This window comes from Aspergillus pseudotamarii (genome assembly GCF_009193445.1).
Source record: "Aspergillus pseudotamarii strain CBS 117625 unplaced genomic scaffold BDV38scaffold_85, whole genome shotgun sequence".
NCBI lineage: Eukaryota > Fungi > Ascomycota > Eurotiomycetes > Eurotiales > Aspergillaceae > Aspergillus > Aspergillus pseudotamarii.
This window is the reverse complement of record NW_022475099.1, coordinates 66,228-94,206: the sequence shown is the minus strand read 5'-3', so window position 1 is coordinate 94,206 and position 27,979 is coordinate 66,228. Positions and strand designations below refer to the sequence as shown.

At 48.8% G+C, this 27,979-nt stretch overlaps 8 protein-coding genes across 8 annotated transcripts; 5 read left to right on the top strand and 3 right to left on the bottom strand.

Moving 5' to 3' along the window:
• Nucleotides 1-60: 60 nt before the first annotated feature.
• On the top strand, nucleotides 61-1,528 carry BDV38DRAFT_275192 (DUF409 domain protein; the record flags this gene model as incomplete). The annotated part of the gene is made up of 3 exons (XM_032057976.1): nucleotides 61-406; nucleotides 499-1,078; nucleotides 1,135-1,528. 3 exons carry the CDS (start codon nucleotides 61-63, stop codon nucleotides 1,526-1,528), a joined length of 1,320 nt encoding a protein of 439 aa, XP_031908415.1.
• Nucleotides 1,529-1,748: 220 nt separating this feature from the next.
• On the top strand, nucleotides 1,749-8,696 carry BDV38DRAFT_212431 (proteasome activator BLM10). The gene is made up of 4 exons (XM_032052640.1): nucleotides 1,749-2,149; nucleotides 2,234-2,731; nucleotides 2,788-8,185; nucleotides 8,246-8,696. Exons 2-4 carry the CDS (start codon nucleotides 2,295-2,297, stop codon nucleotides 8,306-8,308), a joined length of 5,898 nt encoding a protein of 1,965 aa, XP_031908414.1. The 5' UTR covers nucleotides 1,749-2,149; nucleotides 2,234-2,294; the 3' UTR covers nucleotides 8,309-8,696.
• Nucleotides 8,591-11,964, top strand: BDV38DRAFT_212646 (H(+)-transporting V0 sector ATPase subunit a). The gene is made up of 4 exons (XM_032052641.1): nucleotides 8,591-8,997; nucleotides 9,068-9,146; nucleotides 9,217-10,685; nucleotides 10,739-11,964. The coding sequence occupies exons 1-4, from the start codon at nucleotides 8,872-8,874 to the stop codon at nucleotides 11,636-11,638; spliced, it is 2,574 nt and encodes an 857-aa protein (XP_031908413.1). The 5' UTR covers nucleotides 8,591-8,871; the 3' UTR covers nucleotides 11,639-11,964.
• On the bottom strand, nucleotides 11,929-14,155 carry fbp1 (fructose 1,6-bisphosphate 1-phosphatase). The gene is made up of 2 exons (XM_032052644.1): nucleotides 13,305-14,155; nucleotides 11,929-13,230 (listed from the first exon to the last, which is right to left on the bottom strand). The coding sequence occupies exons 1-2, from the start codon at nucleotides 13,430-13,432 to the stop codon at nucleotides 12,291-12,293; spliced, it is 1,068 nt and encodes a 355-aa protein (XP_031908412.1). The 5' UTR covers nucleotides 13,433-14,155; the 3' UTR covers nucleotides 11,929-12,290.
• A 2,911-nt stretch (nucleotides 14,156-17,066) lies between these two features.
• BDV38DRAFT_212853 (uncharacterized protein) lies at nucleotides 17,067-21,667 on the top strand. The gene is made up of 3 exons (XM_032052645.1): nucleotides 17,067-17,176; nucleotides 17,271-17,689; nucleotides 17,851-21,667. The coding sequence occupies exons 1-3, from the start codon at nucleotides 17,169-17,171 to the stop codon at nucleotides 21,339-21,341; spliced, it is 3,918 nt and encodes a 1,305-aa protein (XP_031908411.1). The 5' UTR covers nucleotides 17,067-17,168; the 3' UTR covers nucleotides 21,342-21,667.
• A 498-nt stretch (nucleotides 21,668-22,165) lies between these two features.
• BDV38DRAFT_261454 (AHA1 family protein) lies at nucleotides 22,166-23,860 on the top strand. The gene is made up of 4 exons (XM_032056021.1): nucleotides 22,166-22,507; nucleotides 22,565-22,647; nucleotides 22,720-23,375; nucleotides 23,496-23,860. Exons 1-4 carry the CDS (start codon nucleotides 22,285-22,287, stop codon nucleotides 23,512-23,514), a joined length of 981 nt encoding a protein of 326 aa, XP_031908410.1. The 5' UTR covers nucleotides 22,166-22,284; the 3' UTR covers nucleotides 23,515-23,860.
• Nucleotide 23,861: 1 nt separating this feature from the next.
• On the bottom strand, nucleotides 23,862-25,825 carry lys9 (saccharopine dehydrogenase (NADP+, L-glutamate-forming)). Its single transcript, XM_032056020.1, has 6 exons — nucleotides 25,716-25,825; nucleotides 25,565-25,618; nucleotides 25,101-25,387; nucleotides 24,997-25,035; nucleotides 24,108-24,932; nucleotides 23,862-24,036 (listed from the first exon to the last, which is right to left on the bottom strand). The coding sequence occupies exons 1-6, from the start codon at nucleotides 25,765-25,767 to the stop codon at nucleotides 23,941-23,943; spliced, it is 1,353 nt and encodes a 450-aa protein (XP_031908409.1). The 5' UTR covers nucleotides 25,768-25,825; the 3' UTR covers nucleotides 23,862-23,940.
• Nucleotides 25,826-26,003: 178 nt separating this feature from the next.
• On the bottom strand, nucleotides 26,004-27,757 carry BDV38DRAFT_212655 (undecaprenyl diphosphate synthase family protein). Its single transcript, XM_032052642.1, has 2 exons — nucleotides 27,390-27,757; nucleotides 26,004-27,189 (listed from the first exon to the last, which is right to left on the bottom strand). Exons 1-2 carry the CDS (start codon nucleotides 27,612-27,614, stop codon nucleotides 26,197-26,199), a joined length of 1,218 nt encoding a protein of 405 aa, XP_031908408.1. The 5' UTR covers nucleotides 27,615-27,757; the 3' UTR covers nucleotides 26,004-26,196.
• Nucleotides 27,758-27,979: the final 222 nt, after the last annotated feature.

Sequence of the window (27,979 nt, the reverse complement as noted above, 5' to 3'; positions counted from 1 at the left end):
ACGGGACTAACCTAATACTAGACTATCTCGATATCAAGTCCCCTGGGGATCTTGTAAGGTATGGCTACCGGCCTGGCCTTAGTCCACCCAAAACTCTTGAATCCCGACAATCCCATTAGGAGTCTATCACTAGCCTTCTGGTTGTGGAAGGCTCTTCTGTTTCTGGTTATCATTGGTTGCCCGGGGCCTGGTTATGATACTTCCACCGGGCTGCTACCTTACCAGGAATCCGCTGCTTCCGATGCCAAATTGGAAGTCATTAGGCATGCGCCCTTCTCATCTCCTTTGAAGCTGGTCAGGTGGGATTCAATATACTTTATACATATTGTGCGGGATGACTATGTCTTTGAACAAGAATGGGCATTTGGCTATGGGTACACTAGACTCATCTCCTTTCTAACATCCGGTATATCCATTTCTTCATGTCCTGCGGTAGACAGCTGCTAATAGTAGGCAAAGCTCTCCCTCAATTCAGTGGCCTGGACGGTGTTGCCAAAGTCGCACTGGTTGCAATTACCCTTTCCCATATTACCCATTACTTTTCGGTATTGGCTCTATACAGACTATCCATCAACATTTTTGGTCATGATAGCACCTCAGGGAGGTTAATTAGTTTTCTTTCTGCTGCCTTACACATTATCTGCCCTGCAGGGGCATTTCTCTCTGCACCCTACGGAGAATCATTATTCTCCTTTCTCAACATTACTGGGTATTATCTATATTCGGCCTCCCTGCTTGATGCCAACGCTGGTAAGCGGGCGTCCAGTGATGCGAACCTGTTACTCGCGGCCGCATTATTATCAATAGCCACGGCAGTCCGCAGCAATGGAATCCTTAGCGGGGCCCTATTTGCATATGACGCGCTGCTACAGTTGCGCATGATTATCTCCCAAGGTATATCCGGGGATAATTTGCTTCGCCTAGGTGTCATTGTGGTCGGTGGGTGTGTAGTAGCCTTGGGGCTCATTGTGCCACAGTGGATTGCGTACACAGCATTTTGCATGTCTGACGAGCCTCTGCGACCGTGGTGTGAACAGCTCATACCTAGTATTTATGGCTGGGTTCAGGTTCATTATTGGTCAGTGACCGACACGCCATGATCTAGGAGCAATCAATTACTGACACTCCCTGCAGGAATGTAGGGTTCCTACGGTACTGGACACTTTCCAATCTGCCTCTTTTTATCCTGGCCTTTCCCATGTTGTTCTTGCTGTGTCGCTCGTCTATCTGGGCGTTAAACACGACGTGGCCTTCAGATACAGGGACTTCGTTGTTGACACGGCTTGCAGCGCCCAACGGTCTACTTGCCGTGATGGCATTTACTAGCTATCATGTTCAGATCATCAATCGGATATCCTCTGGGTATCCTCTCTGGTATTGGTACCTTATATGTAAGGTTCTCAGCCATGTTGCGGGTCCTAGTAGCCTTGTTAAGCGCAGTCAAACTTTCACGATTGCTGTACAAGGCATGGTGATCTATGCAGTTGTTCAGGCAGTTCTTTTTGGATCCTTCCTGCCACCAGCTTAGGTTTTGTCGATACTCCAAAGGTTTCGTCTTTGAAGGATGAGTTTATAATAAGAGCTTAATACCTAATATTTAAATTTATCTCCATTGCCTACATGCGAGGCGTTCATCGCTCAAGTGATTATAATCATACAATAAAAGGTACAAGTATTGTTATATAAAGTATATAAAGTGCTCTTGTTCAATCTCATGGAAGATTTCCCGTTTTGGGTAGGCGGACGGAAAGAGCTTAGTGTCTGAGGTTAGGCTGCGGTGCAGTTACGTGGAATTATGTCATCAGAAACTTAACTCACTGAGTGATAATGGATACCTCTTCTACCTTCTTTCAACTGCTGCACTGAAGCTTAAACTGAATGATTTCCCAAACTGCCGGAGCTGTATTTTATTGCGACACGGACAGCACACACCCCTCCTTGCAGCCCCGTCTACGAAATCTGTCTTCATCGGAGGACTTTCCTCATTGTTTGTACTAGCTTCTGAACGTTCCAAAGCTTCTATTGCTGTACCCGGTCGTCCTACTAGCCAAGACCCTTCCTGTTGCCCATGCAAACATAATTGGCAGTAAGTCACTCTTTGTCATCGATCTTCACAGCTGGACTTTGGGCTACAATCTTCATGTCCAATGTAAGTCCATACTGCCAAACGCCCGTCTACGCGCTATTGTTATTTATGTCTTCGAACGAAAGTAGTTAACATTGAATCTTCCAGACCTCTCCCGAACCTCACTCATCCCCAACACCTGCACCGCAGTGATCATCGATCTTATTGTATGACGATGGATCACCCAGCCTCGAAGGCCATTTTAACATCAGAAAATTTTCATAATGCGCACGAAGTATCACGAGCTACCCCACCGGGTGGTGAGACTGCAGGGATGAACGGGAATGGCGAGCCCAAGGCACGAGTCCGTCCTCGCACCTATCCCTATTTTAAATATCTACCATACTCGCTCGAAAATGAAACCGAGAGGGAACGGAGTCTACGAGAGATCCTGGCCCAGCTTTATGTTGCTGTGGAGGCGGGTGATTTCAGTCCTGGTGCTGTGCACTGGACTCGGGAACTTAGAGGATGGCTGTCTCTCAAGTTTGACCCGTCCCGTACGGACCGTATCAACCTTGTGAGGCTGTATTATGAGCTTTCTCTCGCCCCGGGGATCGATCCCAATGTCTCAGAGAGATTTGCTAGCATGTTTATGCTCCTCACCAAGTAAGCTAAACTTGCCATAACTACTGTTCTTTACTATAGTACTGATATCGGCACAGACGCAAGCATTATCTGAGGCCCGTTAAGGACCTGACTCTGGACTGGAAGCCTCTTTACAGGGAACTAAAAGCTTTTGTGTTACCTACAGAATCGGGCTTGGTGCATTCTACGAATCTAAAGAGGAACGTAAAGACACTGACGAAGCTCTGTGCGTTCGTCCAGCTGTACATTGACCCATGTGAGCTGCCAGCTATGCTGGAAGAGTTTCTTCCTCATTATACCACGTCCTTTTCGGAGGGTGCGTTTGTCGTAGTTGGGTTGATAAACTTGCTACTCCCGACGTCACCTGCGCCCGAGACCAGGGAAGACCTACTGCCACATCATTACTTGCCGACGTACTTTCATCTTTGGGCATTAGTCAATCGGTCGAAGACATTTGATACCACCTTCCTTGACTACCTTTCGAGGCTGGCCCGTGATTCGTTGCCTGCCCAGCATATACCGTTCTCCGAATTTGGTCTTTTCACGAAGGAACAGTCATCCCTCATCTTCACGGCTATACTGAGATTGTTGGAGATTCCTGTAGGACAATCCACTTCTCCTTACAGTGCGCTGGTGGATATCTCGTCTGGGCTAGGCATCATGCTTGACCGAGATACCAGGAAGCATCCAGTGGCGCATCACATTGCTCGATGGGTCGTGATGTCGCTCTCTCCCGCATGCCTCGACGCCGAAGAATCTATTCTCACGCAACTAGAGGGCCTTATACAGGCGGTGGAAACATTCTTCCATCCTTCGAACTCTGGCAGTTGGACGAAGACCTTGTCACAGCTCGTCTACTACCTCGCCGACTTTTTCATCATGAGATGGAATCGAGAGCAAAGCGGGGAGATGGAAACCCCGGCAGAGCGAAGATTGACGGAGCCCCTGAAGCATCGCTTTGTACTCTGTCTCCGTGATGTCATATTCATGGGTATCTACGCCAAAAGTGGTACGGCAATGAGCTTCTCATTGTCTACGTTACAAAGTTTGGCCTTCCTGGAACCACATCTCATCCTTCCCGGAGCTTTGCAACGTATATATCCATCCCTTCAAGGCTTAGTAGAAGTTCACCGCACGACGTCATCGCTCCGTGCCCTTCAAGTTCTTTCACGAATCATTTCAAGGACGAAGGGATATCGCTGCCACATGACAACTCTGCTGGGACTTGCGCTGCCCGGAGTTGATGCCAATGACCTTGAGAAATCTCTACATGCTTTATCCTTCATCCAGTCTGCCTGCTATAACATACCCTTGGCCGACCTAACACAAGGGAGGGAAGACGTAAACTGTAACATGCTGGCGATGCAATGGATCTCGGGTGAAATGGAGCGTATGGAAGAAGATGGCGTTGAGGTGCAACTCAACTACGATCGGGATTTGGATGACGAAACCGAAGAAATGATCCTCCGTTCTTCAACCTGTGGCTTTGGTGATTTCATCATATCGTTTCTCGGGCGGGTCTTTACTCTACTGGAGAATTTACCGGACGTGAGCAGGGTCCGCAATGGGTCTCCCGAAGAGAACATTGTGAATACGCTACCTGCCACATTCATGCCGCTTCTGTCGTCCCTTTCCCCAGAGTATTACGATATTGCCCTGTCAAAGGTTGTAGACTTCGTGTCGAATCACGTTATTCATCAAGCGCGGGATGCGATGGCCTTTATCTGTAACTCGGTTTGCAAGGTCAACCCAGAAAAGGCTCTGAAGCGGTTTATCCCAGTGCTGATACAAGCTATCCGTACTGAGATCGACGACAATGGCGCAGGTTCCACCAGGACCACTGGAACGGACGTCCTTCCGCGAGACCGTGGCTTGGTTTGGAATGTTAGTATGCTGAGCATGTGCGTTGTACATGTCGGCGATGCTGTGCTAGCTCACAGAAAAGAGCTCTTCGACATTGCCGTGTATATGCAACAGAAATGTAGGGGCATACCGACTGTTCATATCTCAAACTATGTGCATCACCTTCTCTTAAACCTCACGGGCACTTATACTGCGGACTACTCCTTGTATGAGCCCGACGTCGCTGCTCGGGGTGTACAACCTGAGCTTTGGAGCTATCAGCCAGATCCCAATAATTTGACCGTAAAATGGCATGTACCAAAACGTGAAGAACTGGAATTTGCCGTCGAGTTATTCAAGAGCCAGGCTGAGTCTGCCCTCAAGCAACTAGCCGATCTCACCAATGAGACATCCAGTGTCAAACGAGATGGGAGTGGTAAAACGTGGTCGGATGAGGTTACTAGGAACTTAGTCCTCCTACGACTTATCATTTCTGGTATCTCTGTTTTATTTGATCCAAAGGCCGCGTCGCAGACGAAAGCGAATGGAGTGAATGGGTCATCTAAACCATCGACCGATATTGATATGGAAGATGGTGAAGATGGCTCCCAGGTTGAAGACCCCGATTCATTACTTGACAGCTCGGACGAAGCCACAGTTAGAGAATCATTTTCGTACCCTACCGGCTATCCACTAAAGGAGACGGATTCGATGTACACTACCATTCATGACATCCGGGAGAGAGCAGGCTGGGTCCTTCATGAAGTGCATAGGTTTTTGTCGGACAAGCAGGAAGATGATGTGCCTTGCTTCAGCGCCCTGTACTCGGCTTATCGGTCATGGTTCGTGGACGTTGGCATTGAAAAATCTGCTCATGTCCTCGACAGGGTCACGCGTCTCCTCGCCGCAGACATTCACCCCTACAAAATGAGTGGCATTCGCAAAGACTACCCTCGTCCGTTATTGGTTCGCAGAGCTAATGTCTACCACTTACAGCGCCTGAGGCACAATGCAGCCCCTCGGCGGCGGTCTCAGCTAGACGAGATCCTACTCCTGGATATCGCAGAATCTTGCGTCTCCCTCTATACTGAGACTCGGCGTAATGCTCAAAGCGCAGGAGAGTCTGCTCTTAAAGCTGTGTGGGGGGCTCGCCTCCTTGTTATCCCGCCCCTAATCAAGGCTCTGCAGAAAGGCATCAAAGAAAACGACCACGCCCGGATCAAGGGTGCCTTGTTTTCTTTACTCCTGAGCAGCGTCGCGAAGACGGTAGGCCGCCATTGGAAGTACGCCCCCACTTTGGTAAGAACTTTCATCGACGCAAGCGCAGTCGACAAACCTTCTGTGCAAAAAATTTGCTCGGGCGCGGTTTATCAGATCATGGACTATGGCCGCGCTATGGAAAGGATGGCCATTCTTGACCGGAACATCGTTGAGGCGATCGCTCCGAAGAAGGATGTTCAAGACGAGATCCAGCATAAGCGCAAGAATATCAACAGCAAGCGAGCCATCATTGAAAAGAAGAAAGCTGACCTGGCTGAAGAACTGGTAAATCTGGCCAGAGTATCGCATTGGAAAGTCGCCAGCCGAGCAGCCACCATCGTAATCACGATGGGTCTTAGGTTTGATTACGTTGCAAGTGATAATCTGATAGATCTCGTAACCCAAGGGTCTATCGATGATCATCCGGGATTGCGTGGCATGTATTCTCAAGCTCTCATCGCCTTATTCACGATGGTTGATGTTAGGGCTATTTGCAACCATGATTACAAAAATTACATTCTGGGCCATCAACACTTCCCTTCTAAGATCAATGTGGCTACCAAGCGACACAACAAGGGTTGGACGGAGGAGTATCTATCGAGCTTTGCCAAACCGGAGGCTGAGTACTATGTTGATCATGACTTCCCTGGATGGCTTGTGTGGGCCGAGAGCATGCCTGCGTACAAATCAAACGTTGAGCGCGACATCGAATATGACGAAACCGAATGGAAAGTGCGGACTCACATGGGGAAATTGTTCGATAGGGCATGGTTCAACAAGTTTTTCATGTACTTGAAACAAGAGCCACGGGACCCTACTGCTGACAAGTTTCGCATGCCCTGCGCAATGATGCTTCTGTACGCCTTCGAGTTAATGCTCAGGGATGGGCTGACCGCTGCTACTTTCAAGGACATCCAAGAAGAAATCGAGGCTGTTTTTGAGGACGGTAGTGATAAGCACCAACATAGAGCTACTGCGGAGATCCTCGGTGCTCTTATAAGCTCTGTTGCCGATACAAGTGTGGAGAAGCGGACATTGGTGTGGGAATACGCTTTCCCGATTGTGCGTAAGATCTTTACTGATGGACTAACACCGGAAAACTCTGGCTACTGGACGACATTCCTCCATATGATCCTTCAGTGTCGTGACCCACGAAGAGCGTGGCCCTTGGTTGATTGGCTTGCAAGCTTTCGACTAGATATGTCGACGAATGCTGCTTTCAAGGAAAGCTCCAAGATCAATCTGCTCCATCAAACTATCATAGATGCAGGGTGGCATTTCCAACTCGAAAAGCCTATCGTTAAAGATTTTCTGTCACACCTTGACCATCCATACAAGGGCGTCCGCGAGGCGATGGGCCAAACGATTGCAACAATATATCGCACACGGTATCACGAATCATACGCCGATGTTAAGACTCTCCTTGCGGCGCAGGAGGCAGCGTCATCGGTGGGCACATATCCATATCAGCCTACCGAGGAATTCACCAAGATGATATATGATATCTTCAGAGACATTGAAAAGTGGCGGCACGAGAGGACCCCAGGTCAGCAGACGCCATCATCTTATACTTCAGGATGCAAGACAGTGCTTCTCTGGCTGGACTCCACTCTTTCGTCGTATGAGTGCACGCAGTTAGTTCCATTCTTCCCAGACGTGTTCACAGGACAACTGCTGCACATGATGGACGTAAAGGAAGATCCAGAGCTCCAATCATTAGCCTATCATGTCTTCCGACATTTACCCAACATCCCATACCCCGCTGAGCAGAACTCTGGGTTCATCCAGTCCCTCATTCATATAGGACAGACATCACCCTCATGGCATCAGCGTCTACGAGTTATGATTAACATTCAGATCATTTACTTCCGCCGTCTATTCCTGCTTTCCGTCGCTGATAGAGATAAGCTTTTTGAGTGTGTGGCGAACATGCTAGAAGACCCTCAGCACGAAGTGAGAGCTGGAGCATCAGCTACCCTATCTGGCATGATTCGTTGCTCGCCCGTGTTCTTGCGCGAAGAGATGGTTAGCCGGTTCAAACAGCGATTTTCGAAAATCCTGATCGACAATCCTCTCCCAAAACGCCCCAAAATCCTTCGGTCTGGTTTGTCAACCCCGGTTTCATCTGGGGCTGGCACCCCAACACCTGAGCATGCTCGACTCATAATCACGAGACACGGTGCAGTTTTAGGTCTCGGTGCGCTAATCCAGGCATTCCCGTACAATAGTCCGCCGCCCACGTGGATGCCTGAAGCCCTGGCTACATTGAGCGTTCGGGCTGCAAACGACCCAGGCGTTGTGGGTTCGAGTGTCAAATCTATTATTAGCGAGTTCAAAAAGACAAGACAAGATACTTGGCATATTGATGCGAAGGTGGGTAGCTATTCATCGTCGAAAGAAAACGATCTTTTATAAACTAACATTTTTATCTAGGCATTCACTCCAGATCAGCTCGAAGACCTCTCTGGCGTGCTTTGGAAGAGTTACTTCGCTTAGATTTAGGGGGTAGCAGTACAGGCATGTATCCATGACTCGTCCAAGATATACACCACTTGCAGCTTCAACATATTGGTCATTCGGTATGTGCCAGTATGAGAATTGGGGATTATTAGAGCATTCATTTATGAACAATGTTGGATTTGGTGGAGGGACAATTCTTCTTAGGTTGTTGTTTGGTGTGGAAGTTTTGTGTGGTATTCTTTAATCGAGGCACATATACCACACTGCACAGCGACATTCACTCCAAAAGCATTTTATAGCATCTATCGCTACTTAGCAGCCAAAATTGTTCATACATGTAATAAATTCCGGGATATGTGATTAGATAAGCACCGTTCTCCGTGATCACGTGCCACAGCAGCCACGCGGCTCTTCCGCAATCGAAGCTCACCGTCACCAAAGGGGTCTCAGTGGTTAAGACGCTTCTACTCACCTGCCTCGACGCCCATCTCTGGCATCTTTATCATTATTTTACCATTCTAGTGCGTGCACAACTGTGGTACTGTCGCGCAGTTCTATTTCTGTGGTGAAAGGAACCTGCTCCGGGCAGCCTCTTCACCATGGCTCCAAAGGATACCTTCTTCCGTTCGTCGGATATGAGCTTGACCCAGCTCTATATCGCCAATGAAATCGGACGAGAAGTTGTCAGTGCCTTAGGAGAACTCGGTCAGGTCCAATTTAGAGATGTGAGTCGATAATCGAAACCTAGGACAAGTAGCATGATAATAACCTGAGCTGACGTTGACTTGCAAATAGCTTAACCCCGACACTAATGCCTTCCAACGCACCTTTACGAAAGAAATCCGTCGTCTGGATAATGTGGAACGGCAGCTGCGTATGGCTACCCGCGTGGAATAATATGTTCTTAACCCGAAAGGCAACTGACGTTGTGTTGTTCTCTACAGGTTATTTCCATTCTCAGATGGACAAGGCAGGGATCCCAATGCGGTCTTCATCCGAATTCACCGATACATTAGCTGCACCCTTGGCGTCGGAAATTGATGAGCTTGCCGAACGGAGCGAGAGCTTAGAACAGAGGATTGCCTCACTCAACGATAGTTACGAGACACTCAAGAAGCGTGAGGTGGAGCTCACGGAATGGCGTTGGGTCTTGAGGGAAGCCGGTGGATTCTTCGATCGCGCCCACACTCATACGGAAGAAATACGGCAATCGTTTGAAAACGATGAAGCTCCTCTCCTTCGCGATGTCGAACAGCAGTCCCACCGGGGTCAAAACGGCGAAGCCCAAGGTCAACAATCCTTCCTCGAGATGAACATCGGGTTTGTCGCGGGTGTCATCCCACGTGACCGTATCGGTGCCTTCGAACGTATTCTTTGGCGAACTCTGCGTGGTAACTTGTACATGAATCAGTCGGAGATTCCCGAGGCTATCATTGACCCGACGACCAACGAGGAGTCTCACAAGAACGTGTTTGTCATTTTCGCCCATGGAAAGAACATCATCGCGAAAATCAGGAAAATATCCGAATCCCTTGGTGCTTCACTGTATGGCGTTGACGAGAACAGTGAGCTGAGACGCGATCAGATTCATGAAGTGAACACACGCTTGGGTGATGTGGGTAACGTGTTGCGCAACACCAAGAATACACTCGATGCGGAACTTACGCAGATTGCCCGCTCGCTTGCGGCCTGGATGATCATTGTCAGGAAGGAAAAGGCTGTCTATGATACACTCAACAGATTTTCCTACGATCAAGCGAGAAAAACGCTAATTGCGGAGGCCTGGTGTCCAACAAACTCGCTACCGTTGATCAAGTCGACATTGCAGGATGTGAATGATCGTGCTGGCTTAAGTGTGCCTACTATTGTCAATCAGATCCGGACTAACAAGACACCCCCTACCTATGTGCGGACAAACAAGTTCACAGAGGCCTTCCAAACCATCGTCAATGCGTATGGTATCCCGAAGTACTCGGAAGCCAACCCTGGATTGTACACGATCGTCACCTTCCCATTCCTGTTTGCCGTCATGTTTGGCGATTTCGGTCACGGTGCTCTCATGACTCTATGTGCTGTTGCGATGATTTTCTGGGAGAGAAAGCTCCAGAAGACCAAGTTAGATGAACTGACCTACATGGCATTCTATGGCCGTTATATCATGCTGATGATGGGTCTTTTCTCCATGTACACTGGCCTTATTTACAATGATATCTTCTCCAAGTCGTTCACGATTTTCTCAAGTCAATGGAAGTGGCCTGAGATCATCCATCCAGGACAGGCAGTCGAGGCTTCCCTGAAGGGCGACTATCGGTTTCCCTTTGGACTTGATTGGAACTGGCATGAGGCTGAAAACTCTTTACTGTTTACGAACAGTTTAAAGATGAAAATGAGTATTTTGCTGGGCTGGTCTCACGTAAGTCCTTCCATTCAGTTGGTTGTTCACCACAAAAGCTAAACACTCTACAGATGACCTATGCTCTTTGTTTGCAGTATGTCAACGCTCGCCATTTCAAGTCTAAGGTTGATATTATCGGCAACTTCCTTCCGGGAATGATTTTCTTCCAGTCTATTTTTGGGTACCTTGTCCTTACTGTCATCTACAAGTGGTCGGTGGACTGGCCAGCCAGGGGCCAGTCACCCCCGGGTTTATTGAACATGCTCATTTTCATGTTCCTCTCTCCTGGTAATGTTGAGGAGGAACTCTACCCAGGCCAGAGCTCTGTTCAGGTCATCCTATTGCTCCTTGCCGTCGCGCAAGTGCCCGTCATGCTCCTCTTCAAGCCGTTCTACCTCCGCTGGGAGCATAACCGTGCTCATGCTCATGGATACAGAGGTCTTGGAGAACAGTCAAGAGTTAGCGCGCTTGAAGACGATGGCGATATCGATGGCGGACTTAATGGGGGCCGCGACAGCATGGCCAGCGAGGGCGAGGGGGTAGCTATGATTGCCCAAGACCTTGGAGAGGAGGAGCACGAAGAATTCGACTTTTCTGAGATCATGATCCATCAGGTCATTCATACCATTGAATTCTGTCTGAATTGTATCTCTCACACTGCATCATACCTGCGTCTGTGGGCTCTCTCTCTAGCCCATCAGCAGCTTTCGATCGTTTTGTGGACTATGACTCTTGGAGGTGCTTTCGAGCAGGAGTCTCCCACCCTTCGTGTGATTATGATTGTCGTCACCTTCTACTTGTGGTTTACTCTGACAATCGCCATTCTCTGTGTCATGGAGGGAACTAGCGCCATGCTCCATTCGCTTCGTCTGCACTGGGTCGAGGCTATGAGCAAGCATTTCATGGGCGAGGGTATACCATTTGCTCCCTTCAGTTTCAAGGCGCTCCTCGAGGAGGATCCCGTGGACTGATTTGAGCGTCCTGATCCTTCCTTTTCCTTCCTTTCATCTTGGAATATATGTACTCTAGTTCCCTGTGGGAATCAATTAAATTCTAGACGTGAATAGGCTTGTCCATATCTGACCTCGTCTTTATTCCTGCCCTCCTACCCCACCAGTACATTCGTAGACTTAACAAAACTCTTAAAATCCTACCCATTGTAACTACACTTGTAATGTTGGGGTGCTGTAGGAATAGTGTCCGCATACTTTCACTCGACTAAACAAACCGAACGTTGACGGTTGGTTCTCTTGTACTGGAGTATATGTCCAACGGGAATCACCGGGCTAGCTAACTGGTAATAACTTGGAGTCAGGAACATTCAAATCCATTGTGATATTATAGAAGCTAACGGGTGCCATTCAAGGCTGAATATATCTCCGCCCTCTATAAACATACCTAGCGCTAACAAGTGGAATATTTTAGTTATTTAACCGGGGATATCAACTGAGAAGGATTGCACAATTATATAAATTTTCAAATGTTTATTTAAGTATTTATTTAGTTCAGGACGCTTTTCATACATTAAATACCCATGACCATCCACATTAAATACTATCCCGTAGTGAATCACCAGATCTCTCGGGTACAAGCCGGCCACATACAGGCCAATAAATTGCCAATTTATTTCTTGTACTTGTTATACGTGTCAATGATCTTCTGGACCTCATCCTTCGAGCCGAGGAATACACCACTCTTATCGTGGATGTGCTCAGGGACAACGCCTAGAAGGCGCTCCATGCGCGAGTTCACAGCGAGACCACCGGCGTTCTCAAACAGCATAGCCATGGGTGCGCACTCGTACAAAATACGCAGCTTACCCTTGGGGGCTTTCTTGTCGGCCGGGTAAGCGAAGACACCACCGTAGAGCAGCGTCCGGTAAGCATCAGCCACCATGCTACCGATGTAACGAGCACTGTAAGGCTTCTGGCCCTCGGGGGGAAACTTCAGTGAGTGGAAGTAAGCGTTGGTCCACTCCTCCCAGTAGCTGCTGTTGCCCTCGTTGACGGAGTAGATGGCGCGCTTGGTGGGAAGGGTCATGTTAGGGTGGGTGAGGATGAACTCGCCCAGGGAGTTCTCCAGGGTGAAGCCGTTGACGCCGCCATTGCGCATGGTGATGACGAGCTGGGCGGAGGCACCGTACATGGTGAAGCCGGAGGCGACCATCTCGGTACCGGGAAGGAGGATGTCCTTGGGGGAGACCTTGTTCTCGGGTCCCAGGACGGAGTCGGGCAGCTTGAAGATACCGAAGATGGTTCCTACCGAGACGCCAGCGTCCAGGTTGGAGGATCCATCGATGGGGTCGCAGACGACTGCGTAACGGGCGTAGGGGTGCTCGTCGAAGATGATTGCTTCTTCTTCTTCTTCGGAGACGAGGATACGGCATTTCCCTGAGCCGCGCATGGCGGAGATGAAGACATCATTGCCGATTACGTCGAGCTTCTTCTGGTCATCGCCTGTGGTGTTTGAGGAGCCTGCCAGTCCAGTCAGGTTGATTAAGGATGCACGACGGATGTAGTAGGCGATGGACTTGAAGGAGAATTGAAGTGCGTGGCAGAGTAGTCTGGAGGGGTAGTCATGAAAGATTAGTTCCACTTTCCAGCACTGATTCTACTGGGGCTAGGGGCTTGAACGTACGTGAAGTCACCAGTGGCTTCTGGCACCTTCGTTTGTTCCTCCGTCAGGAATCTTGTGAGGGTGACAATGTCTGTGTTGATGTTCTCCTGTCCCACGGGGGGAGCACTGTTGTTCTCGTGTCCGGACATGATGCTGATGTTGATGTTGATTGAGATGTTTGTTTTTCTTAGCACAGAGGGGATATGCGCATATAGTTCAGGAGGGGAGATCAAGTGGTATTGGGCCGCAATGGACCGGTTTAAAGTAATGCGCAACCTCGGTTCAACGGAGAAAGCAGGAAGACTAGGGCACCAATGGATGTGAGGTGATAATGGCCGGGTTAACAAGTGAGGAGGGGTTTTTGTTTTATGTAGGATTCGAGTACGTAAGTTGAGAGTATACTAAACTGGAAGACTTTAAAGAGTAGAGGGGATAAGTATAAGTATAAATAGTATCATCGTATCATTTTTAAGATCATCGTCCAAAGGGTCATAAGAGCAATAATATTTTGCCGGTGGAGACCAAGTTGAGTAAGGAGAACGTCAGGATCACTGACAATACGGAGATCTAGTACATTGACGCAATGCGGTTACGGATCCCATACAAACGTGGCGGTTTTCGTCATTCTTCCTCTTCCCCCCCCCGCAGTCCCCGCCGCTCTTCTTCTTTCCCGGCTTTTCCCTGTTTTATTCTTGTCCGCCTCCGATTCCCCCCGCAGTAAAAGAACCGGTACTACGGAGTACTACGTATGGAACTAAAAGTAAGAGGTTCGATCGACTATGATTCTGGATCTCCAATTTTATGATATCAACGATTCAATACTGGTCAGTAATTTAGAAACTAATACTCGGTATGGTCATGTACCAGGTAAGGATCTCTTATCAGCGACACAATGCAATTGAAACCCATATTTTTGTCCAAAAGAAATGCCGCATGAAAAAAACTGATAGCTCTGGTCTGCGCTGTCGTGTCGTGCAAATTAAATCTATAGCCGGAAGTGGATATCTCCTGGTCAGCAGACGCGACAATTTTTGATCGCCCACGTCAAACTATTATTGAACTATTCGAGTCTCGGCCGTTCTGTGAAGCAATCCTCTCTTTCTTGTTCGGGTTTCTTTCCTCCGTCGATCGCACCCTTTTTCAGGTCAGCTGACTACCACGATCGGGCTTATCTAAGCCATTACCTACTCACACCTCGTGACTTGTTGCTATCTAACCGGATTAGGCCTCGGTAAAATTAGCTCCGGTGTGAGAGCAGCTTGAAAAAGTTCGACGCGCTATTTCTTTTTCTTTTTAGAAACTTCACCTTTCCACACAACGGCAACAAACAACAACAATTCTGGCTGATGGTTGTTCACCTGAAATGGTTGGGCTGTAACATGCATCAGACCTAGTATAAACAAACAAATATAATTGCTCAATGATTTCATACGCCCATATTGGGTGTGAACTAATCACTAGCAACAACTTGCAACGCATGATACTCTCTTTTGGTAAGTCCACCCTTGCTGACTTTTTCTCTACTTTTATTTTCTTCCATATCCATCTTTCATCATGATGTAACCTACAACCATTTACAAACTAGAGTCTTTGACCTACTTGGCATGAAAACTCGGTTTTTGCACGTCAGTCTGATCTGCTTGCAAAGAAAGCTTTCTGCTCACTTGCCTTTCAAGATGAAAGCACGTTGCTGACTTGATATCTTGCAGGCCTAACAATAAAATGACATGCGAAAAGCAGAGGATTGGATCTTGAATTGCACTAATGGTACGTACCGACTCTGGTTTTCTTTTTTGTATTACCCCGTCTAGCATGATGCTTCACAACAACATATACGCTGGAAATTACCGACTGAGACCTTCGGGTTGTTGGCGATAACTCTTATGGCACATTTCTGATCTGCTACCTAATCGATTTTTTTGATCTCTCATTCGCACATGTGTGATTGAATGCTGACTGTCAAAAGAGTTCCAGCAGGCGCCTAGTAACGCACTTTGAGAGTGCCGTGGGTTTCAGATCCATAATTTAGATGGTAAGAATCGGCCATTCTATTTCCCTACACCTTTTCGAAGATGAAACGGCACTGGGCTCCGACGGCGTTCGACAGACGACCGGTCTTGATGGATATGCCTTTTTTGCGGCAGGCCTAGAAAACCTCGCCCACTGAGATAATACAATCACACATATATGTTGATCCTGCAAGACTTGAGCCTGAGGCTAATGGTCATGGATAGTGTCGCGTACTACGCTATGTATAATATATCAAAACTCCTTAGCTAAAAGGTAAATATTAACTTGTCTCATACCCCCTAATCCTCACATGATGATTTCCTAGATGACGAGTCTTATTCGAGTTATCGATGCTGACACCATCTTTTTTTTACCATTCATGCATTTCTGACTTACACATTTGGAACAAATATCAATGGAGTTTCCGTGAACGTTGCTGACTTTGTTTCCATGTGCAGACAATCAAGACTTCTCTAACCTACCCAGACCTTTGGTCTTGTGGTTCGCAGCAAGCAAGTTACTTGTATGTAGTCACCTCGCCCCGACTCCAGTTCTTTTCGACATCATGATGAATCGACATTAAAACAAATGACAAGCATATGTCCAAGTCAGCATTGCTGGCCAGGACGACAACTGTCAGGACTGATTAGTCAACAATTTGTCTTCGTCTGTCACAGCCTTGAAGCAATCGAAGCTGATTGTATGCGCAGATTGTGTAGATCGCATACAAAGAACGCCTCGCCTCAGCCAACGAATGTTGGCTGGGCATGGATCAATTGATGTACGTTGAATCTACATTTCCTTGAGTCACCCTGCATTGGTACATATTCAATGATGATTTTCTTTTTATTTTAATCACGACGGTCAACATAATCAAATACATTGATGACCACCGCCTGTGACAGGGCATTTAATCTGAAATACCCTCCATCAGTTTGATTTGTCAGTTTTCGGGAGTTACTTGTTCCGGTGCTGACTCTGGTTTTAGTGACTTCGATGTTAGCATGGGGCAGTTTGATAAGAGAAGGCCATACCGCCACTCAAGCTTTCTTGGTTCATTGGTCATTAACCCAGGTGAAAGAGCCTTTTGCCGGTTGGGCGTATCCATAAGTTCGTGGCAAGGTTTAGAATATACAGTAGTTGAAGTTTAGCAATACTCAAAATGAACAAGATCTGCTTCTCATAACTGGACTCTTTATCTTTCCGTGTAGGCGCTGATGACCCGAACAAAAACAAGGTACTATAGCACCCAGATTATGTGATGACATGATTCATTTCTTTTGCGTGTTCTTTCCCCCTGGCCCTGAGACGCAACGCAACAATCTGGGATGTTTCAAAAGACTGCAAGCTTGGTTCTAAATACAGGACCAATCTAACAAGATGTGATGAGGACTCTGGTTTGCTAGGGCGGCATGGGAAAGCCGGGGTATTTGGCCAGTGAGCGGCCGCAGATCCCGTGCCCTAAGCGCCAACAGGACGCCGGCCGTGATGAACTTCCCAGGCTGCAGTTCACTAACTATACTAGTATCCATGCCCCTCTCGTGTCTGAAGAGTCTTGTCTCTTCCAGATTCCACTCGGGTGGCCCCAGACGGCCAAGTCTTGGGCGTGTTATTTTTATCTCAGGTGGATCCGTCGCGTTATCCCCGTCAAACGGCCGAATTGTCTACTAGGGAGATGCAGGCCTCCGCCACCACTGGTTGGTCTACAGAACGTGTTGCAAAGAATAGAAATCTGCATTTCTCTCTGTCCTTCTCGTTGACCTGTCACGTCTGGTAGGCTCGGACCTTCCTTTTGCTCCTCGTCCTAATTTTACAGCTGCGCACGGGTTTTAGCCATGGCTTCACGTTCGGTTGGCTCTTAATCTCTTCGGCAGTATGAATAGGTGCGCGGACCCCTCATACCCATGAGACTGTCCCTTTTCCCTTGAAGTGATCTGCTTCCAGCGTCTCGCATTACTGACTGCGAGTTGAAAGTAGCTGGTGGCCTCCAAATAACGTTAGCGACGAGCCGGCGTCCTGGCCAATACCTCATGCCAGTACTAGCCATCAGCCATCCCCTAGCCGTCGAGAACATGCTCTGCGGCCGCCGCCTTTGACAACGACTTTGAGTGGTCCTCAGTTTCATGGGCTAGGTGTCGCGCTCGGTGGAAACTACTCGTCGACACCTCTGTCAACGACCTCCTTATCAAGCCCGTTCACACAAGGCCAGTCTCCGGCCACTAATACCCCGGGAGGCGTTGGAACCGGGTCATCATCGATGGCCTCCAGGCAGTATAATGTTCCTTACAATCCTCAGGATTGGGGGCCGGTGGGCGGTTCAGGGCAATCTACTTATCCGCAAACAAATAGCATGACTCGAATCATTTCACAGTCGCGACAAGCTGGGTCTCATGCAGGTCTGTTAGGCCCTCTTTTTTTCATTTTCCATTTTAATTTTCATTTTCCCTTTTGTTTTTTTTTTTTTTACCGAACCATTGTATGTCGCCACGGATACCTGGGTCCCTACCTAAACCCCAAAAGGTCTTTTATCAAGACATGCTTAACATGATGCATATAGATGCCTCCCTCTCGCCTCCGCCGCCGCCATACTCGCCGCCAAGCCAGCAGCAACATCATTCCCCAGATAATGTTAACCATAATACGTCAGGCAGAGACTCAGCATCTCCAGGAGCGGTATCTTCGTATAATGGAGCAATACATGGCAATACTGATGCCACCGTGGAGTATCGACAGCGCCCCATTCCTCGCACCCGTCCGCTGTCCATGGTCCATATGGGCGACACAGGCCAGAATAGATATGTATCACTTCCGCCACCTCCGCCATTGTCACAAGGAGTGTCGTCTTCCAGATCATCGTCCCAACATAGAGCTGATGTGTATCAAGGACAAAGTTCACTGAACACAGGATCGGGGCCCTATAATATGGTTTCTCAACAGGACAATCTACATCCGTCACAGTCGAGTAATTATGATTATATGGCGACCACTACCCAACAGGTTGATCTCACGCGGCCTCCGACCTCCAGGCGAGCCGTTTCTGCAGGCCCCGTTGTGAATAGCGCAGGTACGTCCCGAGCTGCAAGCCAGCCTCGGAGTGGCTCCCCCTTAGGACGTGGGTGGGAACCTGGTATGCCTCTTCCACCACCACCCCCAGGCCCTCCACCTACTACAAGATCACAGAGTGTCAGTGGTCTGTCCGATATAACGTCTTTGCGATACTCGCAGGCTCAGCCAAGGATCAATAGAACTCGACCGCCCCCAGTGCTGGGAACTGGCTTGGATAGTATTCCCCCGACTCCAGCTGGCTGGGTGGACGAAGGACTCGCAGTGACCAAGCAAAGAAACCAAGCACCCCTTGTTATTAACACGGCGAACATCCCGGGGCCTCGCGTTGAAGCCGGTGGACCTAAATCTCATGCGCCTCAAAGCTCCACTAGCAATTGCCTATTTCGCAGCCCGGCTCTTCGAGACCCGAACGCCAAGGGGATCCGAGAAAGGCGAATCGAGCGCAGGAACCGACAAAGCCACGTTTTTGATGACTTCACCGCAGTATCGACCAACGGTAACCCGTGGGCTGATGCCTTGGACCAAGTAAAACCGTCGAATCTAGTCCTTGAAGACGCAAATGCTATTCCTGATAGTACACGGAACCAGACATCTACAAGAGCTACCCCTAGGAGTAGTCATAGCTTAGGATCTGATGGGCAACATGTCACCTCACGGCCTAGAGCCTCATCGACTGGACTGTTTTCAAATCCATCTTCTTTTTCGACTCCAAGAGGCGAGCCCAGCCCTCTTGGACCGACTCGTGGGTTTGCACATACTCCGCCGTTCTCCCCGGGTGGTGAGAAATCATCGGGATACTCCAAGACGGCCCCGCAGGCCGTTCCCCCAAAAGCTCTTCCGACTCCTCCATTGCAATCTGGGCAAGACACAGGGCCATCTTCTCGACCTAGCTCGAGGGAGGACCGACCAGTCTCTCATTTATTACACTTGCCCAATGATACTCTGCCTACGGTTTCAGCATTAGCCCCACGCAGAGTCCCATCGAAAGGCCCCTCTTTGGATTCTGTTGTCAAACAGGATATGGAGTTTGTTCAGAACGCCATACAAAGACACAAGGCCTTTATAGAAAAGGAAGCAGGCGCTACAGATGAAGCGGATGCTCTGAGAATTTTCACGGAGTTTATAGTCTCTGAGTCCCAGATCAGGCGTGAGAGATACGCTAAACTATGGGACTCTGGCTCGTTGGATATCGAAACTGTGCGCCATAGATTATTTGAAACACCTCCAAAGTCCCAGGCTTCGCCTGCACCGATCTCTAGGCGGCCGTCCAGGGGTGCTCCGAGGCTCGATATGCCCCAATCACGTCCTGAATCCGCTTGGTGGAACAATTATCAACCATGCTTGTCACCAATAGCGAGTCTTAGTATGAGCAATGATGGAATGAGCTCCCGGGGGCGTGCACCAAGTCGTTGGTGGGAATCAAAATCAAGCAGCGAGGGAGGCGAACGAAGAATTGAGCGTTCAAAGCGTGAATCTAAATATATGGGTTTGCCTCGCGAATCTCTTCACTGGCCCCAAGGACGAGATTCTGTAGAAGGCAAAGGTATGAGCTATGCATCTGGGTCGCTCGATCAATATCCAGCTTACGGCCCGGATGAATACCCACCTGAGAAGGTTGGTTGGCACGAAGAGCCAGCCTCGTCGGATTATTCAAGTACGGTTGGGCACAATAACCCCGGATATATCAAGGAAACTCACAAAATGGATGTTTCGAGGCTGATTACTCTGCCACCACCTTACCCTCGGCACCATCCGGCTGTCAACAATAGCCACCCAGATCTTGTCAACTATCGAACTCTAGTTCGATCGATTAGTGATCTCTCGGTTGTCAAGTCTACCAGAGAACGGCATCAGTCGGAGATCAAGAGTTTGAAGCAAAACCACCAGGAGAGGATGCAGGACGGCCGCCGATGCTTTAAGGCCAATATACAGAGCCAAATCGAGCAGGGCAGTATTAGTTTCGCAGAAGCCGCAGAGGCGGAGGCCGCGCTGATTATGGAAGAGAATAATCTTGCGAGAGAGCTGTCAAAACAAGAGCTGGACGGCTACCAAGAATCAGTGCTAAAGCCGATGCATGCAATTCTCTCAGAACGAATCAACAAGGCTACTGCGTCCATTGATGAGTTACAGAGCAAGTTGTTCGATGACGCTCAGAATGAAACTCCCGACCAGGCCCAGGAGGAAGGAGATGAAAAGCCTGAACTGCTAGAGAAACTCACGCAACTCAAATGGCTATTTGAAGCTCGAGAGCAATTATATCGCGAAACCTACGACCTAGTCAGTGACCGGGATGAAAAGTACAAGGCCGTAGTCATACTACCTTATAAGCAGAATGCGAACGAGGAGAAAGTGCGAGAAACGAATAGCTTCTTTGCCAAAGATGCCTTGAACCGCCGTGTTAACCACGAGGCAAGCACATTGGCTCGGCTTGAATCCTTTTTAACTGTGATTGAAGAGAACGTGGTTCGAGGGGTCGAGATACAACTGTCCGCCTTCTGGGATATCGCACCATCCCTCCTCACTCTGGTTCAGCAGATTCCCATGAGCCTGGCCGGGTTTCAGGTCCAGATTCCTACCAATGAGTATGATGAAAATCCCAGTTACCAGAATCATCCTTTGCAATATCTCTATACTCTTCTTTCACATGCGGAAAAGTCTAGCTACCAATATATCGAATCACAGACCAACCTCTTTTGCCTCTTGCACGAGGTTAAATCTGCTGTCATGAGAGCAAATTGCAAGCTTATGGTGGCTGAACGCGTCCGATCGGGAGAGGACGAAGACCACGTTCTGCGGGAAATACAAGAGGCCCGTGCGGATGAGGAGCGGTCTTTGACGCATGACCTAAAAGATAAGGTCTCTACAGTGGAAGGTCAATGGACTGAGGCCCTGGGAAGTGCCATACAAGGCTTACGAGACCGTGTGAAAGAACAGCTTATGGATGAAGACGGATGGGAGGAACTGGAACAATTGCAGGAGTGATGGACGTTGGACGAGTTATGTGTGATGACCATATTACCCTGATGGAGATTTTGCTCCACTCTTTGATTTAACTTACTTTGATTTGCTTTGCTTTATGTTGTTCTGTTGAAGATACCCAAATTATTCGTTCGCTACTGTGTTGATCAAGTATGTACATGACAGTCATAACGATTGAACTATGTACTGTACTTTTTATGTATGTACTTAGGGTTGGCTTACCAATTTCATAGGTTATGCGTTCCGCCGCCCCCACTCGAGACTAGCGCCACACGTGACCATGGTTACCTTCTAGAGCTTTCCTTCCGAGTCCTTTTTTTCTCTTTCGCCTTCAACTTCGGTTGAGGGGATACACTGTATTATTTAAGTAAACTCCGGTTCCCCAACTCCACCGTGGTACCTCCCTTTCTATTGTTCCCTTCTCTACCGCATTGGACCTGGTTGATCTACTTTTTTGCAGCGTCTTAGATTTGAGACGTCGTACCGTAAAACTGTGAGTACCCCAATTCCTCTCTTATCCCCCCCTGCAGACTTTTTTTTTTCCCACCCACAAAAACCTCGTCCAACTACCCCACCGTTGGATAGGGTCTGCCCCTCGATGATGAGATTATATAGCTGGCACCAGTCAGAGAAAAGATGGATTTCGATCCATCTTTTGTGTTGATTAGCTCCCGGTCCGGGAACGCTACCCAGGATCCCTGAGAAATACCTTTATACACCTCGTCTTGTATGCATCAATTAATCTTTCAGACTAGATGTACTGACTTGGACTTTACAGAACCTAGCATTGGAACAGTCTTAAAAGGAAAGACCTCTCATCCATCCATTCGGGTTTGGGTGTCTTTTTGTCAACCCTGCAATAGAGAAGATTTTCCTTTTTTTTTTTTTATCTTTACATCAAGACCCACTAGCAGTTCATAATAAATTTATTTAAAATACCAACATCATGGTTCTGCACAACCCCAACAACTGGCACTGGGTGAATAAGGATGCCTCCGGATGGGCCAAGGATTACCTGAAGGGGAAGCTTTGCACGCTTTCCGCCGAGGAAAATGGTGTTACCGCCAAGATCTCCAACCTCCTGTCTATGGATGGCGACGTAGACGTCAGCCAACGAAAAGGCAAGGTCATCACCTTGTTCGATGTCAAAGTACAGCTAGAGTATGAAGGTTCGTGAACGTATTGTGTGCTTCCCTTGTCCGGGGCACAACTAAATTCCTGCACAGGTAAGACCAAGGACGAGGAGTCCGTTAGCGGTACTATCACCATCCCCGAGGTTGCCCACGACACAGAGGAAGACGAGTATGTTGTATGTTCCCTTTCTCCCTCTCAGAGACGGCCAACTGGGGATGGTAGTGCTGACACTTCCTGTCTGCTGTAGTTTGAGATTGATATCTACTCTGAATCCTCTTCCAAGCAGCCGGTGAAGGACCTCGTGCGGTCGAAGCTTCTGCCCCAACTCAGACAAGAGTTGGCTAAACTTGCACCCGCCCTGATTACCGAGCACGGCAAGGATATCCAGCATGCCCCCGGTGAGAACCCATCTAAGGGTTTTACCGCCCCGACCTATCACCCTCAAGCTAAGAAGGACACACCTGCTCCCAAGACAACCACTACTACTACGGGCGGCAAGGTCGCTGTCAACACTACTACCGTGATTGCCTCGGATGAGTTCCGTACCACCGCTGAGGAATTGTACAGTACCTTTACAGACCCCCAGCGCATTGCTGCTTTCACCCGCGGAGCGCCTCGTCAGTTCGAGGGTGCTCAGGTTGGCGGAAAGTTCGCCATTTTTGATGGCAACGTCACCGGAGAATATACTAAACTAGAGAAACCGACTCAGATCGTGCAGAAGTGGCGTTTGGCCCAGTGGCCCGAGGGTCACTTCAGCTCCCTCGAGATAAACTTTGATCAAAACGATGTCGACGGCGTTACCCAAATGCGTGTGTCTTGGACTGGAGTCCCCGTTGGCCAGGAGGATGTCACCAAGCAGAACTGGGAAATGTACTATGTTCGCAGTATCAAGCAGACTTTCGGGTATGTTTCCCCTCCATGCATTGTCTCGTAGCCAAATCTTCCTTACCATGGCTCCCAGTTCTCGTTTTCAAGCCTGGAGGCAGTTGCTGATGTCGCTCTTCGTACTTCTTTTTGCTATAGGTTTGGCACTATCCTCTGATCTCGTGCGACCACCTTTAGAAGCTTAACGATTCGAACGCCGCGTGGGGTAACAGATGACCTGAATTCTGCGATCAACGCGTCCTGTAGGGGCTGTCCTATAAATGTTTTGGGTCGACTTGAATAGCGTTCTTGGAAAGCAGACACTCTGTACCTCAGATCTGTGCCTTTTGTGATACACCTTCCCCTCTTACATTCGAGGGTATGGTTCGACGATTCCACGATAGAATTCCATGATTAGATCAATGTAAAACGAATCAATAACGAAAATTCACGGTTGGATGCACATTATCTGTCTGTATGGCATTGGATTACTACACTTATTATAAATCGAACTTTTCCTTAACCCTTTTTGAGTATATCTCTAACCCTTTATAAACATTTTAGATCGTTAAACAGTTCAATCGTATACGCCCTAAAAGGGAGTTTACAGAGTCCTTTCAATCATCTCAATGCCGTACTCCTCCTTAAGAGTCTTAACGAGGGGAGCACAGATGTCCCAGGTCATGGGAGCAATGACACCCTAAGAACAGATTGTCAGCCGAGCCATCATCTAACATGGCCTCGGAGCTGGGCAATAAATAAAGAACGTACCTTCTGGTTGATAGTGCCATCAAGCACCAACTGGACAGCAACACCACAGGGGACACCGACAGTCTTAGCCATAGCAGAGTAACCACCGATCACACCATACTCGCACATGGTGCTGGTGCGTGTCTCCTTGGAGCCATCCTTGTGCTCGATCTCGAACTTGTGCTGCAACATAACCATGTCACGCTCTTCAGGGCCGTACTGCATCTTCTTCTCGAGGGTGGCACAGAGGGTATCAAGAGGGTTACCGCGGGGGATGATCTGCTCGTCAGAGAATATCCCGATCCAGCGGAGACCCGCGATGAGGCGGTTGCGCTCCTCGTTGTTCGCGAAGGAGGTCTTGGAGGCGATGGCCCACTCGAGGTCCTTCTCGGTAGCCGTCGTGGCGCCCAGGATCTGCTTGGTGGCGTCCTTCCAGGCGATGGGGGAGTTGAGAAAGTCGGCGGGCTCATCGCTCAGGAAGCCGATGTCGACCAACACCTTAATCATCTCAGGGAAGCCCTGGTAGCGGAGAGTACCACGGACGATAGTCTTGGCTTCGGGGATGTTGTAGCGCTCACTATAGGGAGTCGAGTCACGGTTGGGGTACGCAACGAAGGCGAAGCCAGGGTAGATGTAGTAGGGCTTGGCGGTAGCCATAAGGTCGGGGCCGGCGACGCTGACTTCCTGGCCGTCCTTGTAGAACTTGGCAGCGTTACGGAGAGCGAGAAGGACACCACGGCTGGACCAGGAGAACTTGTAACCCAGAGGGTTGTCGGAGCATTCAGGGGCGGGGAGACCACCACAGTAGGAGAGGAAGGAAGTGATCTTACCACCCTCCTTGTGGACCTGTTGTTCCAATGTTTTTAGCAGCGATTCGGAGCCTATCATAGTATATTTAGATGAAGCCTACCTCATCAATAGTCTTGACAGCGTACAAGTGGTCAATACCCTAATTGCAGGTTAGTCAAGATTGTAAGCTAATGCGCAAATGTCACCCGTCGGAGAGTAACGTACAGGGTCCAAGCCAATCTCGTTCATGACTGTAATACCGGCCTTCTTGCACTCCTCGTCCAACTCGAGCATTGCGGGAGAGACGTAAGAAGTAGTAACAACATGCTTCTTGGTGCGGATAGCGGACTTGATAACAAGGGCGTGGAAGGTGTAAGGGATCAAGGAGATAGCAAGGTCGACCTGCTCGAGAGCCTTGTCGAGAGCGTCGGCATCGTTGACATCCAAGGCAATGGCTGTGGTGTTCTTGAAGCCCTCAGCGAGCTTTTGGGCGCTTTCGAGGGTACGGCAAGCTATAATGTAGTGTAGAAACCAGACATTAGAGACCCTATAACTTTAAGACGTCGTTTGGGATTTGACCGGAGAGTATGGTGGTCACGGTCTCTCGCCTCCGCCGATGCGACAGTGGAATAATGATGAAGATATGGAGAGGGGAGGCCCAAGTGAAAGGGTGCGTCAAAGTTACATACCGACGGTGACGTGAACATCTGCTTTGCTCAGAACCTCAACAGTGGGCTTGGTAACTAAGAATCAGTTAGTCATTGAGCTCAATGCGGGGCTCCTCATAGTTCGGAATGATAGATATATGAAGAACGGAGTCCAATGCGATGGGAGACTGACCGAAACCCGAGCCCAGAAGGAGGACCTTGGAACCAGCGACCTGACCAGGCATTGTGACGATTAGGGAGAGGAATAGGAGAGTAGTAGTAGTAGTAGTAGTAGTAGTAGTATGTGTCAAAGGTTTGAGAAGGAAAAGAAAGAGAATCAGTTATCTTGCTGGGGTTCTTCCCCGCCGGCAGTTGTGTGATGACTCAGTCACGTGGATCCACCTGGGGACGGCGGTATCGGAGGTGTGGATTATCATATTAACTAAAAGTATGTGCTTATCGCCTGAGAGTGATGTGGATTGGCTCTATGTTTATTATATATGGATGTATGCGCTTCCCCAAAAGAAAATGCAGCGGTGGGTAATGAATGACAAAAACTTGAGACATGGATATCAGTCTAACGATCAGTACCAAAGGAGCGAACTCCAAACTCCGTATGTTCCAATGCTTGTTGGGCCTGGATTCCTCAGGCCAGGGGTGGTATAGTTGGTGCTTTACAAGCCCTTGACCTTTGCACTTGGACTTAAGACTCGGTCGCTCAAACCGTTTTCAGATGATCCGACAGCATCGCCATCGAAATCGCCTTCCGCATCCGGATTCTTCCTCGACTTCGAAACCCTTCTCTGCCACCCCAGCAGGACTGGCAGGAAGTGCCACAGATCGAATTCAGGCCAGAGGACGTCAAGAAAGACAAGATCCGTGTCCTCATCACATTGCCAGAGCATAAAGTCGCTAAGGCGCTCCACTCCAGAGGTGCGGATCAGCAAGTCCAGGGGTGGGTTGTCTTTCGTGTGTAAATGGTCTGATAAGGTTTGCCGTGTGATGGTCTCTGGTGACAAGAATGCTGGGTTTTCCGACTCGGCGCTAGCTCCCTGAATTGCCTTCTTTGAATTCGCACTGTCCTGGTGGCCAGCGAGATCGAGGGTGGTAGACGATGAGAAGGCAGATCCGGTCTCATAGACCTTATTCGGACGATCGTGTTTCGCAGCTTCTTCTTCTCCCTGGGCTGAGGATTCGGAAGCAGATTCAATATCGCTACCTGTATCCTCGGTTTTTGTAATTTGGTTCCGTGCTTGGATATTAAGCGCAATATGGCTCTCAGAAAACGGCGTTCGTAGGGATGAGGAGCGTGGTCTTAGTGGTTGGCTGTAGTCTGCAACGGTGTCACGGATAGCACTGGTGATTTCGTCGCGCGATGTATACGGGAAACAGATGTTGAGGACCCGGTCGCCGTTGGAACTTGTCATTTCCATCGCCCGATTCACCGCTTTGAGAACGTCAGGTCTGAGCAAGTCCAACCGACCCAACACCCGGACCTTTGCGCCATATCGGTCAAGGATCTCTCCATGCTGTGCCATCTGTGACAACTTCACCCTAGCCATTTCCATCAGAGCATCCACCTCGAACTTGGAACGTTTGAAATTTTCGATACTGAAGGCGTAGATTGTGACAACTTTGACTCCACTTCTGTAGCAGACCTCAAGAATCTAGTTGTGGGATGCCGTTAGTATTTGTATCATGCACCTAGGATTCAGCCGCGGGCAACATGTTCGGAGATCGCAAAGGACCGTGTGATGTAGAAGACCAGCTAGGCAATCGCCAGATCCAGAAGAGCGGCGGAAAGGAATTAAAAGAACAAGATGATAAGAATAAAAAAAAAAGGAAGAAGAAGAAAATCAGCGCTTACCCTTGCCAGCGCCTCAAACCCCAGATTGTGTCCCTCCACTGTCTCAATTCCGTGTGTCCTTGCAAACCTTCGGTTTCCATCCATCACGAACGCGATATGCTGTGGAACTGGCCCCTGCTTAATTGCTCCAATCAACAGGTCTCGGAGTTTCGATATAGCCATCTCGATGGGCGGGGATGCAAGGAACCATTTCCGGAGTTTTGACAGGTGCATTGACGTCGCCATTTTGGTGAATTAAAATATGAGGACGAACTAACGAACTAGCGAAGACCTTGGGAGCTAATGGGGGCAAATGAAGGAAAACTGTGGTGAGAGTCGTTGCCAACGAAGTCGATAGTTCTCAGGGGCCAAAAGTGAACGGTCTCAAGGGTAAGGTTGAGCGGCAACAGGTCTCCGGGATCCTAGAGTCCACACCGGTTAACTAGAGACGGCGCGAGATGGAGATCCTCTGTTGTAGGGCTGTGTTCATCAGGCTGCACTGTTTCCTTTCACCACATGCAAAAGTTTTGTTCTAATTTTGGTTGGCGAAAGTGAACAGTGCGTGGACACAGACGACTGAGCGGTAATTCCCCGAGCCAATCAATTTGGGA